General features: G+C 42.5%; 1 protein-coding gene across 2 annotated transcripts in view; it reads left to right on the top strand.

Moving 5' to 3' along the window:
* Positions 1-12,756, top strand: part of MAK16 (MAK16 homolog) — a 1,440,501-nt gene that overhangs the window by 1,209,129 nt on the left and 218,616 nt on the right. For both annotated transcript variants that reach the window (XM_044083006.1, XM_044083007.1), the window contains one exon: positions 3,303-3,367. In XM_044083006.1, coding sequence (XP_043938941.1) covers positions 3,303-3,367 — 65 coding nt within the window. The remainder of the gene's footprint in view (positions 1-3,302; positions 3,368-12,756) is intronic.

Below are 12,756 nucleotides of genomic sequence, written 5' to 3' on the forward strand. Positions count from 1 at the left end.
TCATTTTGCAAAGCGTAAAAATTTGGCAATTTTTAAGAGGTGTTGAGGGAGGGTTAACTTAAATGTTATGATAGAAAAAATGGGTCTGATATATGAAGGAATAAAATTTCAGAGAGCTGGTGCAGATTTAGACAATGCTGTTGCAATAGTAGTAAGTACAGTCTAGCTGCTAGAAGTCTGGGATCTAAATATGATATTCAGACCTTTCTTGCAGCGCCACCTGCAATAGTAAACATATCGAATACTTAGCCACCTGTTTAATGTGTCCTGCATATTATATAGGCAAAACTAACCGACAATTCAAGGATAGAGTGCTGCGCCATCTGAGAGGTAGTCAGCACAAAGATCACAAAAACTCTCTGGCAAATCATGTCATTCAGCATCCCTTACACTCTTATGTTTAAAGCCATTGATGGTATATTTGAAGGCCCTAGAGGTGGAGACATACGTAACAGGACTGAAATATGCAAGATAAACTGGATAATTAATCTCCGAGCTTATCGCCCTCCGGGCTTGAATGCAGTTGTGCCACTTAAACCGATTTTAAAGGGAAGGTGCATATCCATATGTTGAGTAGTGCACTAAGGACCCTGTAGTCGATCTACCTGTAGAGGAATATAAAGTTTGTCTTAACCTTAGAGAAAATTTTTTAATACATGGGTGTCCTGCAGAGATAAGTCAAGCATTACGCTCTGAAGAGCAAAGAAAGATACTCTCCATTATGTTGGTATGCTTTAAGTCCTTTTAGTAGCTGAAACATGGTTTGTGGCACAGAAAGTCTGTTGAGCTAAACAACTAGTGACTGCACATTCGTCTGTATGTAATGGATTTCGAACAGTTACGTCCTTTGGGAAGTTTTTGCCAAGAGGAACTGATGACATCTATGTGTGCTCTTGTTATTAATAGTTGAAAAATTAACACTGGAACAGTAATATGGGCTAGTGATGTCAAGGCTGTTCCAATCTGGCATGTGTCTATTTCACAAGGAATTAGATTTTACTCTTCACTAATAACCCCGTGGAGTCTGATTTTATCTGCACAAGAAGCCAATGTCTACTACCTATCCAATCCATAATTCAACGGGACTTCATTTGTAGTTAGAGTACTCTAACTACCCAAGAATGTTTCAGCAACTAAACTAAACTTTTAACCTTTTTTGTGTTTTATTGTCTATGTGACCTTGAAAGTATTACCTTGTATTTTTTTATCTGTGTGTGTTGTTTGTTGTTTTAGTTTTTTTCCCTCGGGCTCACTGAAAATGGACATGTATCCAGTTGGACTAGCCCGGTCAACAAATGTAAAATAAATAAAATAAAATAAATAAAAATAAATAAATTATATCAGTAAGAGGTACAGCATTTTTAGGTCCTCTGATCAGAGGAGTAATGCTCTTCCCGGTAATTTGAACTAAGCAAAATTAATCCATGATTATTTATGTACTTTTACATGATGGCATTAAAACCGTTAGATTTTTTTTGTAAAGTTTCATCCAAGAAGGACCGATGTTATTTATATAAGCCCTTCATATTTACAGAGGAAGAAAGAACTGAAGCAACATCAGTAAGGACTGGTGTTGACGAGGCTGCCCTAATGGGCGGCCACGGTGGTGCAGCAGTTAGTGTTTCCACCTCACAGCAAGAGGTTCTCCGGTTCAATCGTTGGCTGGGGTGCCTTCTGTGCGGAGTCTGCATGTCCTCCCTGTGGTTGCATGGGTTTCCTCCGGGTGCTCCGGTTTCCTCCCACATCCAAAAGACATGCTGTAGGTGGATTGTACAGTCTAAATTGGCCCTAGGTGTGAGTGTGTGCATGTGTGTGCCTTCTGTGGAAGGTTGGGCTGGCAACTCAACAATGAAAAACTCCACTGCCAATCATGAACAGACAAGTGATCCGCCGTGGTGACCCCTAACCGGGAAAAGTCGAAAGAAGTAAGAAGTTGACAAGGCTGCCCTAACCCGGTATGTGTTCATACTTTAAGGAAGTTGTTTTTATTCGGCAACTTGGAGGTGTGCTTTTTGCAAGGTCTCTGGTTGAGAACACATTGGTCTGAAAAAAGGCATTGGCTTGGATTTAGCCATATGATTAGTGTTCATTTATTTATGTTAGCCCTATGGACCCCGATTCTTCACAATCTGAGGAAGGCGTTTAGCCAAAAGCGCTTATGTATAAATTAACAAAGGACTTTGTTTTAACGTTTCACATCTTACTCTGAAGAGCACAATTTCTTGTAGCTTCTGGTGGTATGTTTCAGTTTTTACATAAACTTTTTGTTTTTTGATACCACCTTTGGCAGTCACAGGAGAGTTTCTCTTTTTGCTTCCAAGTAAGAAGTCTAGTAATTTTGTAAGCTTACTTTAACGTTGCTGAAATTTATTTTTTCCATTTTTATCTGTAATGGCATTGTTGACATAGTCAGCAGTGGTCAATATACTGCTGGCTTAGTGTAGACCATTGAACCAACAACCTTAAGGGAAACGTAACAGGGAAACTAGGATCTGAAGAAGCGGGTAAGCCACGAAAGCACTCACCAGTTTGTTTTGTGTACGTTCATTATTATTAAAAACTGTTTTTACTCAACTTCAGCCTTTTGGACGTCCGTTTTTGGAATATTATTGTGCTTGGACTTAGTTACTACTGAGCTTTTCTTATAACCTTTACCTTAAGGAAAACGTTGAAAGTTGAAGGTTGAGTCAAATGTAAGATCAAGGTGTTTGTTTCTGCAGATTTGAGTAATAATATTGGCCTATGGTTTGATGTGCTGGCAGCGTAAGGAAGGACGCGCGAGCCACCAAAATCATATGATGTGCAATATGTATTTAGTAGAGGTGAAGTGATGAGGTGAGGGACAATGCTCTTGGTAGAAAGTGTACAGCTGTTGACTCAAGCGTGTTTTATTGGATGGGGATGTACACAGGGTACATTACCTTCTTTGGTGAGTTTATTTTAATTTGTGAATAGTGTTCTTATGAGAAGTTGTTGGCAAACTGTATCTTGGCTAATCCTTGTGTAAGAGCGCATTATTTTACATAAGCGCATTTATTGTTGTAGTTTACGTATTACTGTTAATGGGTATGTACCACCAGTTAAATAAGTGCATTTATTTTAGGGGAACATTATTCCAAAGTGTTACCTTGTTGATGTTCTTTGTGTGCCAGACTCCTAGCCTATTTAATTGGCACCATTCTCTCAGCCACCTGCAGTATCAGTAGGTCGTTTGTGTCCTGGCAGGTGATGTTTGACTGACACTGTATATATGTATATTTTTTATGATATTTTATTTATTTAATTTTATTTTAACTTTTTAGGACAGTGTTATCTGTACATGAAGGTAATAGAAAGAGCGGCCTTTCCAAATCGAATGTGGGAAAAGGTGAGTATGACACAGCATGTTACTGTGCGGAGGTATTTGTATTATTGAGTAGCCTTCCACTGTGTATTCTTAACAGATTGCAGCTTCCTGTGTGCAGTGTTCAGCTGTGTGAAAATGTTAAGCTAGGCTTTCAGTAATAGATGTTTCAGATGCCAAAGCATGAAATCCCAGCAGCTAGAAGGACAGTTAATTTACCACCCATCACCCACAGTACACAGAGTAGAGTTAGTCTCAGATTCTGCTAATGCATGTACATGCCCACAGTACATGGAGCAGAGCAAGGCTCAAGTTTTCATAATGCATGCATACAGCCACAGTACACAGAGCAGAGCTAGGCTCAGGTTCTGCTAATGGGTTCACACAGCCACAGTACATGGAGCAGAGTTAAGCTGAGGTTCTGCTAATGCATGCAGACCCACAGTACATGAAGTATAGCTAGGCTCAGGTTCTGCTATTGCATACACACCCACAGTATATGGAGCAGAGCTAGGCTCAAGGTTCTTCTAATGCATGCACACACTCACCATACACTGATAAGGGCTGGGCTTAGGTTTTGCTAATGTATGCACACCTGTGGTACACTGTGCAGAGCTGGGCACAGATTTTACTAATGCATGCAAATCCTTGGTACACAGAGCAGAGCTACACTCAGGTCCTGCTAGTGCATTCACACCCATGGAACATAGAGCAGAGATGCCTGTACCACTGTGAGATTGCTACTTCTGCAGACATCTTGTTTGTAGTACGTCTGGGATGCTGGGATTTCTCATGTTGAGCCATAAGGATGAAATACATTTTGTAGAATGTGTATCTACATATTTTTTCTAATCCTGCTAATCTGCTTGTTAAGGTAACTGTGTCAACATGCAGTAATAAATTGAAACTGAATTTTTGCATGTCTGATTAACTGAGGAAGAAGTTCTCAGGTTCCCAGTGAGAGTGGGTATGCAGCAGAGTTCAGCTCTGAGCCCACTGCTGTTCATACTGGTAATGGACTACATTAGCAAACGGATCAGAGGGGACAGATCAACATAGTTGCTGCATGCAGGCGATATGGCATTACAGGCAGACTCTGAGCAAGAACTTCAGCAAAGCATAGTAGAGGGGAATGCAAAACTGAAGACACATGGGGTGAAACTAAGTACAGATAAAACAGTGGCAATGGCTGCAAATTGGGGAAGTCATTAGAAGCTGAGAATTGAGGGCAGCCGCAGTGGTGCAGCGGTTACCTTTGCCACCTCACAGCAAGAGGTTTGATTTTCAGCTGGGGTGCCTTCTGTGTGGAGTCCTGCATGTCCTCCCTGCAGTCACATGGGTTCCCTTAATGTGCTCCGGTTTCCTTCCACATCCCAAAGACATGCTGTAGGTGGATTGGACACTCTAAATTGGCCGTGTGTGTGTGTGTGTGTGTGTGTGTGTGTGTGTGTGTGTGTGTGTGTGTGTGCGCATGTGCCTTCTGTGGAATGTTGGGCACCGGGTTGGCAACTCAACACCATAAAACTCCACTGCCAGTCGTTCTGTGGACTGTTGTTCCACTGTGGTGACCCCTAACCGGGGAAAGACGGAAAAAAGAAGAAGCTGAGAATTGAGATAGAAGGGAAGATAGTGGAACAGGTTAACAGTTTCATCTGGTAGGGGTGGTTGAGGAGAAGGGAAACCTGAATGAAGAAGTCAAAGCTAGAATCAGAGGAATGCAGCCAACTGGCACAGTGTGGCAGGTGTAATATATGACAGAAGAATGCCAAAGGAGCTGAAATGTAGGGTGCACAAAACAATGGTGGAACCAGTACTGCTGTATGGTACAGAAACCTAGGCAGTAAAGCCAGAGCGGATGAGAAAGCTTGAGGTGATGGAAATGAAGTGCCTGAGAAGGGTGGTAGGATGCACACTGTGGGACAAAGAAATGAGGACATAAGAGCAGAAGCCAAAGAAGCTCCAATTGCAGAAAAGTTCAGAGATAAATTATGTTGGTTCAGGCACATGTGCATGAAAGCAGAAGACAATCTGATGAAAAACATTTTGGACAGGCAGGAAGATGGTGAGAGGAAACAAAGGTGTCCAGCAAAGAGGTGGATGGATTGTATGAGAAGATCTGTGACAGGCATGAGTGTCCTCCTGCCATTGAATCAATAGAGATGGCAACAGTTAACACGACACCCCAACCCCATGTAGAAAAATAGGAAGAAGGGGGTTGATGATGACGATGATGAAGATAACGGAGGAAGAATGAATTCCAGCTCTAGAGATTTAATTTTATGCGATAACATTTTTATTGTTTTAGCATCCTGCTTTACATATACACTGAAAGTTGTTCATTATACTATGTGTTCATTTTTCCATTCTTTGGAATTCAAAGCATGGTTTCATTTTTCTGGAAAACATTGCTTTGTAAAGCAAATGATGAAAGGAGCTGGAGACTTTACTTTTACATCATGAGGTGCTTAATGTATATGTTTTAGTAAAGGTGACCTGAATGCTGTTTGCCTGCTTTGTATACCCATTTCCATCAGTAATGTAATATGCTTCTGCCAGTATTTTGTTATACATTTGACGAAGTTGTTTAAAGTTGGTTACTGTTTGTAGTTGCTACTGAAATAAGCATATAGTGGTGTTTTTACTAAGCACCTAATTGTTTTTAATCCTACCCATTATTTTATGCAGCTGTCTTAACACAGCAGTAGTTCTTGGTTCATCATACTTATTTTTTTTATCAGCAAACAGTTATCCAGGGCCTAGCAGTTTTGATTTTTTGAATACTATTTTTTTCATGTGCCAAGCCTCAAAACACCACAAAAGCATTAATATTTAATTATACATTTTTATATGCATCCCCTCCAACCCACACCTTCAACTAGTAATCTCCCCACTGCCTTCTCTTTTTCTCCTGTACCTACCTCCAACATAAAAAAACTCTTAACTAAACTTAATCCCACCAGATTAGCAGCAGACAACCTCCCAAGTGAATACCTACAAATCGCAGCTGATGCTCTGGCCTACCCAGTATCCATCTTGATTAACTGATCTCTGTCAGAAAGTTACGTTCCCACACTGTGGAAAGTATCACATATAGTTCCCCTCCACAAAGGCGGACCCTCCACAGAACTAACCAATTACCGCCCCATAGCTGTTCTCTCTCCACTCTCCAAAATACTAGAGAGATGCATACACACTCAGGTCTCAGACTTCCTCCTTACTGACAACCTTCTTTCCAATACTCAGTATGGTTTCCGACCAAACCATAGCACCACCACTGCCTTACTCTCCTTTACTAACACTATCCTTCAGCATAAAAACAATGGCTATCTCTCCTCTGCTACTTTCCTAGACCTATCTAAAGCATTTGACATGGTCCCACACAAACAACTTATCTCTGTCCTCAATAACCTATCCTTCTCACAATCAGTCACTAACTGGTTTCAGAGTTACCTGTCTGACCGCCAACGATCCGTTGTATGGCAGAATGACACATCTCCCCAACTACCTGTCTCCATAGGGGTTCCCCAAGGATCCATCCTTGGACCCCTACTCTTCTCTGTTTTCACCAATAATCTAGCCTCTGCCACCAAACATGGCACACTCATACAATACGCAGATGACTCAACCATCATCTGCTCAGCCCAGTCCCTACCCAAACTGCAAAAAGTCACACAGGAAGCCTTTTCCTCTGTTGAAACTTGGTTATCTGAGGCCCAATTAATACTCAACCCACATAAAACTAAACTACTCATCTTCCAACCCACCAATCATACTCAAAACAACTCTCACTTTAACATCACAGCAAAAGACAACACCACTATATACCCAACTGAACACACCAAATTGCTAAGAGTGGAAATAGACAATAAACTAAAATTTGACATTCACATATCCATGACCATAAAAACAGTTCACAAAAAACTAGGAGCGCTATACAGAAATAAGCAACTTCTCACCAAAGCAGCAAAGATTTCAATAGCAAATTCCCACCTTATCTCCACCGTACTTTTATGCCTCTTCAATATATACCAACCTAAGGCAATGCGATCTAAACGAGCTAGAGACCTGCTACAACAAAATTGCCAAATTCGTCACAGGGGCATCCTACTGTAGTCACCACTGTCTCTCACTTGCTGAACTGGGCTGGCTTGAACTCCCTCACCTCCTTCAATGGTATCAACTCTCACTCGTCCACAAACTAGTAAACCATCCACTAAATGTCCCATCCCTCCAGAATCTACTCCAACCCTATCACACCACCAGACCACTAAGATCCAGCAACAAAAATCACTTGCAGATCACTAAAGCCAATAACTCTGCTGGTAAAGCACTATTCTCTTGCACCATAGCCAAATTATGGAACTCCCTCCCACCCACAATTACCTCCATACCATCATGCACCCACTTCAAAACTTTACTAAAAATGCACCTAAAAACATGCTGGCTATGCCCTTGCAACTCTCACTCTAATATCACCCACCCCATCCAAACACTACCTTTCTTTCCACTACAGACTACCTTGATATAGCAAGCTCAGATACTTATAAGCCAGTAATTATTATACAGCAGGAACTTCTTCTTGTAACATTTGTTAATGTCTGTTATGTACTTCACAGATAAAGATTCTAGTTGTCTACTGATGTACTATGTTCTTCATCTGTAAATATGTTGTAAGTAATTGCTATATAAATTGTTAATCGCTATGTAATCCAGTGTAACTACTGTCTGTTTATTTTAACTGTGGAGCTTTTCTCCCCAGGCCTCCGCTGAAAATGGACCTGCGTCCAGTCGGACACTCATGGTCAACAAATATAAATAAATAAATAATAAATAAATAATATGTACAGATTATGGCTTACCTGCAATTTATATAACCTTTATATAACCTTTACTGTTTTCAAATGCATTTATGCTTGTATAATACACTGTACGTGTATGCATATATAATAGGTGTAATTATAACTTTTATTTATATAAGTCATTCTAGTAATTCACATTAATTGGTCATATTATTTTAATTATTACAACCTGCTAGGGGTGACTTGGCATTAACTAGTATCTCCTTATTCCAGTGTTCAAGCAAAATTCCTTTGGTTGCTAAACTGGCTAGCATTACCATTTTTCGCAGTAGGATTTGCAAGTTTCTTCCTGTGCTTATTATCCACAAATCATATGTGCAGTCTGTGTCCTTCCATATCACTGCTGTAGTATGCATCACTACTGGGATCTCCTTCCAAATGTAGCCTAACATAGGGTCATAGGAGGTTACTAGGCTAATGGCCTTGGGGGCCCGTACAAGCCTAGCCAAGAGTTTATCCCCAAAAAAGAAACCCCAGCCATTACCTGTCCTCCCTGTCAATGAGGGACAGAGGTGGAACCCTTGAGACAAATTTGTGGTTTCCCATCCACTCATCAAGGTTGTGCTTAAAGAAGGTCAGCGAGGTACTCTGACGTGTATGGGAAGTCTAATGCAGAGACGGGGCAGCCTCTGCGAGACAAACCCGTCTCTCCAGCAGGTTTTGTTGATGTTACACAGTAGGTATAAGCCTATTGAGCGGGTAATGCACGAGGAGTTAGACCTACAGATATGGAGCATCTCTAGTAGGGCAGGGTCCGATATTGCCTTGTAGGCCTGACACAGATCAATTCTGAGCAATCTGTATGATACCGAGTAGCGTGATAGTGATTTGAGCCTGTCCACATAGGACAGGTGTTGAGACCATGCATTCTGTTTGTGAGGTATTTTTGTGGCCTTTCCAGTTGGTACAGGTGTTTGGAGAGGTATGTACCAAATAGGATGTTATACTCCATTATAAGTCTAATGAGGGATGAGTACAGAGAGGTAAAAACCTCCTTTTTTTCTAGATGCAATCCCTTTACTTATGAGATGAACCAAGTAAAAGGCTTTTCTGACCGCTGTCACCACATGATGGTCAAATGTGAGATTGTTGTCAACCTGAGTATCCAAGTCTCTCACCACAGGTCATGTGCTTAGGGGGTTGCCATTGATCTGGTAATCAGTAGGGGCCATGTTTTTGCTGAATGGTACGATGCTGCATTTTTTGTGTTTATAACTTAAGGCCATGACTTTGGCACCAGTTATTTGTAGCTGTGAGACCCTCTTGCAGTATGTTAACATAATTTGTGGAGTCACCGACATACAGTCATCCGCAGACTTGGTCAGCGACAGGCCCTTTCTTTGCCAGGACCTCTGAGAAGTAGGTGCCAAACAGTGGGGATCCCAGGACAGATCCCTGGGGAAGACCACTAGTGCCAGGTATGCTGTCTGAGGTGGTGACGCCTATTTTGACCTTGTGCATCCTGTCTGTGAGCCATTTGGCCACCCATCTGATGAGATAGGGATTAACACCAATTTGTGTTCGTTTTTCGATGATGCCTGAATGGAGGATTGTGTCAAAGGCATTGGCCAGATCAAGATAAACTGTATGTACTGACTTTCCATCTTCCAGGGCCTTGGTGACGGTCTCAAATAAGTCAACTAGGTTCAGTAGGCAAGATCTACACCTGACTAATCCAAATTGGGTGTGGTCAAGTGTTTGGAGATTGCCTATGTCTTTGTTTATGAGATCCGTATTAATACGCTTCATGGCTTTACAGATCAGATTTGTCAAGCTAATGGGGCAATAGTTTCCTGGATCAGCAGTGGCACCACCTTTGTGCAAGGGGATGATGACAGTGGTTGTTGTTCAGCGTGCATACAGCTTCAGTCATAACAGATGGGTTATCCTGCCGTCAGGCGAGCCTCGGTCGGCCGAATTCCAAAGTCTAGGTCCGGCATCGGTTGTCGCTACCTCCCTGATGTCAGTGCGGCAGGGGTATAAAAGAGGCAGCCGACGCCATTTTCCCAGTCTTTCTTGCCGCGCGGTGCCCGAAGCAGAAGCAGTTCGCAAGTGCCGGTTGGCCAGCTCCTGAGATTTACGAAAGTATTTCAGCCGAAGTCTTCTTGAAAGCTAAGTACCCGTTGAAACTTTTCTTGCCTCAGACCGATGTCAGACAAAGTTAATAATTGCATTTCATGTGGGAAGCAAATACCGCATAAGGATTTCCACTCTTACTGTATACCTTGCTTAGGCCCAGACCACGACGTCTCGGCCTGCCGTTTTTGTGCTAGATTCAACAAACGCACTATTAAGCGTCGGGCGGAGTTAAGCCCTTCACTTTTGGCAAAAATTTAATTATATTGTGTCGCCGGATACTCCGACTCCAGTTTTGAGCAAAAACGCAAAGATAAGGACCGCATACGAGGTCCGCACCACCTACTGATACCACGCTAAGGCCGACTACGGTTCTCCGGTACTCAGCGAGTGCCTCGCAGCCAGTACCAATGACAATGCATTACCGGTGTCTTCAGTACCCGAGGTCACAGGCTCCTCGGCCCCCATTCCTACTACAGATACCGACGCCACTCCTGGCGGAGAAACTCAGAATTTAGACAGGCCTGCCATTTCTCAAGGGGTCTTCAGGCCTTCCTCCTTCTCTATTAAAGACTTCACTAAATCTAAAACAGCCATGAAAACCAAAAAACAGGTTCCTCAGACACCCTCTCAAGGCACCATGCCTAAAAAACAGATGCTTAAAATGGCTGAGGATTTGATTACTCATCAGGGGTTCTCAACCCCCTTCGGACAAAAGGCCCAGATTAGAGGAAGACTACCCTTCCTCAGATCAAGCTTCTATTACATCAGAACTATCTGAGGACCAGGATTGTGCCTATTCTCCATTCTCTGATGCAGAGGAGTCTATTCCCTCAGTCTCCCCCCCTGAGGATTTCTCTTTTGGGGAAACCCTGCATACATTGAGGGAACACTTTCACTGGGAAGGCCAAGATTACTCAGATTCCAAGAAAAGGCTCAGGGAATTTCTTCTGCTCCCCCAGCATAGGCCTCTGGCTATCCCTCCTGTTTTAGATATATTGGATGATGTGTACACAGAGGCCAGCCTTAATCCTGATTCTTTGCCTCCAGCTCCTGTTAAACCAGACAGGTATTACCGGGTTCCTGATTCTCACCAGTTCCTATATAAAAGCTATACTGCTGACCCAGAAACTATTTCACAGGGTCCCAAGGGAATTAAGGCCTCTACTGCTAAAAACCCATTACCTTCAGAGAGAGATTCCAGATCTTTAGAAAGGTGGGGGAAAAGGTGTACACCTCGGCCACTTTAACCATGAGGGCATTAAACTGTCAGTTCCATATGTTAAAGTGTCAACAGTTTTTGATATCTCAGCTGAAAAACAAAATGACACAACCAGAACAACCAGATTTAAGAGTTGCAGGATTTGTTGCATGGTGCAGAGCAAGTGGGTAAACATACCTTGCAGTGTGGTTTTGATGCTTTAGAGGCCTCATGTAGAGCTGCTGTTACGGGGTCTGTTATACGTAGGCATGCTTGGCTCAAAGAGCAAACCTTACCAGATCATGTCAAAGCTAAATTATTAGATGCACCTCTTCAAGAAGATGTATTGTTTGGTGTTAAAGCAGAGGAGGTGCTAAAGAAAATGGAGGAAAAAGCGAAATCAATGCAAACAGTGAAAGATTTCCTGCAGGTACAGCCTCCACGTTTCAGCAGAAACTGGCCTTCAAAAATTGGTCCTTTCCAGCCACGGACAGACCTCAAAGGGGCAGATACAGGCGTCCAAGGGGTAGAGGGCAACCTCAAGGATCTTTCAGAGCCAGACGGTGGCAAGCACCAACCCCAAGAGGTGGAGAAGATAGATCACAGTCTTTTAGAAAACAGACACAATGACTTCCCCCTACACCTGCCAAGCAAAGCTTTAATGGCAGCACCTTTTGGGCGGATAACTGACATTATTCTCAAAGAATTGGCATATTGTTACAAAAGACAAATGGATTCTGGACATTATAGACAGAGGCTACAGGTTCCACTTTCACACCCTTCCAAAAATGAGAGGCATGCCAAACCTGCCACAATATCGAAGGGTAGAGGCACAAAAACAAATTTCAGCTCTCATGGACATGAAAGCAATTCAAGAGGTACCTGCAAAAGAACAAGGTCAAGGGTTTTATTCCAGACTATTCCTGGTACCAAGGAAAGACAAAGATTGGAGACCTATCTTAGACCTATCCATCCTAAACACATATCTACAGGTGCCAAAATTCAAGAAGCTCACATTACAGCAGCTTCTTCCCATGCTGGGCAAGGAGTCTTGGCTGGTAACATTGGACCTCAAGGATACATACCTGCATGTCCATATCAGACAAGATTGCAGAAGATACCTCAGATTTCTTGCAGGTTCAACCCATTACCAATTCTCTGCATTGCCCTTTGGCTTATCTACTGCGCCCAGAGTGTTTACGAAATGCCTGGCATCAGTAATCGCCTTCTGCAGACTACAAGGGATACAAATCTACCCATATCTGGACGACTGCCTG

This window comes from Protopterus annectens, chromosome 9.part0 (assembly GCF_019279795.1).
Source record: "Protopterus annectens isolate FY-2018-M chromosome 9.part0, PAN1.0, whole genome shotgun sequence".
NCBI classification, from domain to species: domain Eukaryota; kingdom Metazoa; phylum Chordata; order Ceratodontiformes; family Protopteridae; genus Protopterus; species Protopterus annectens.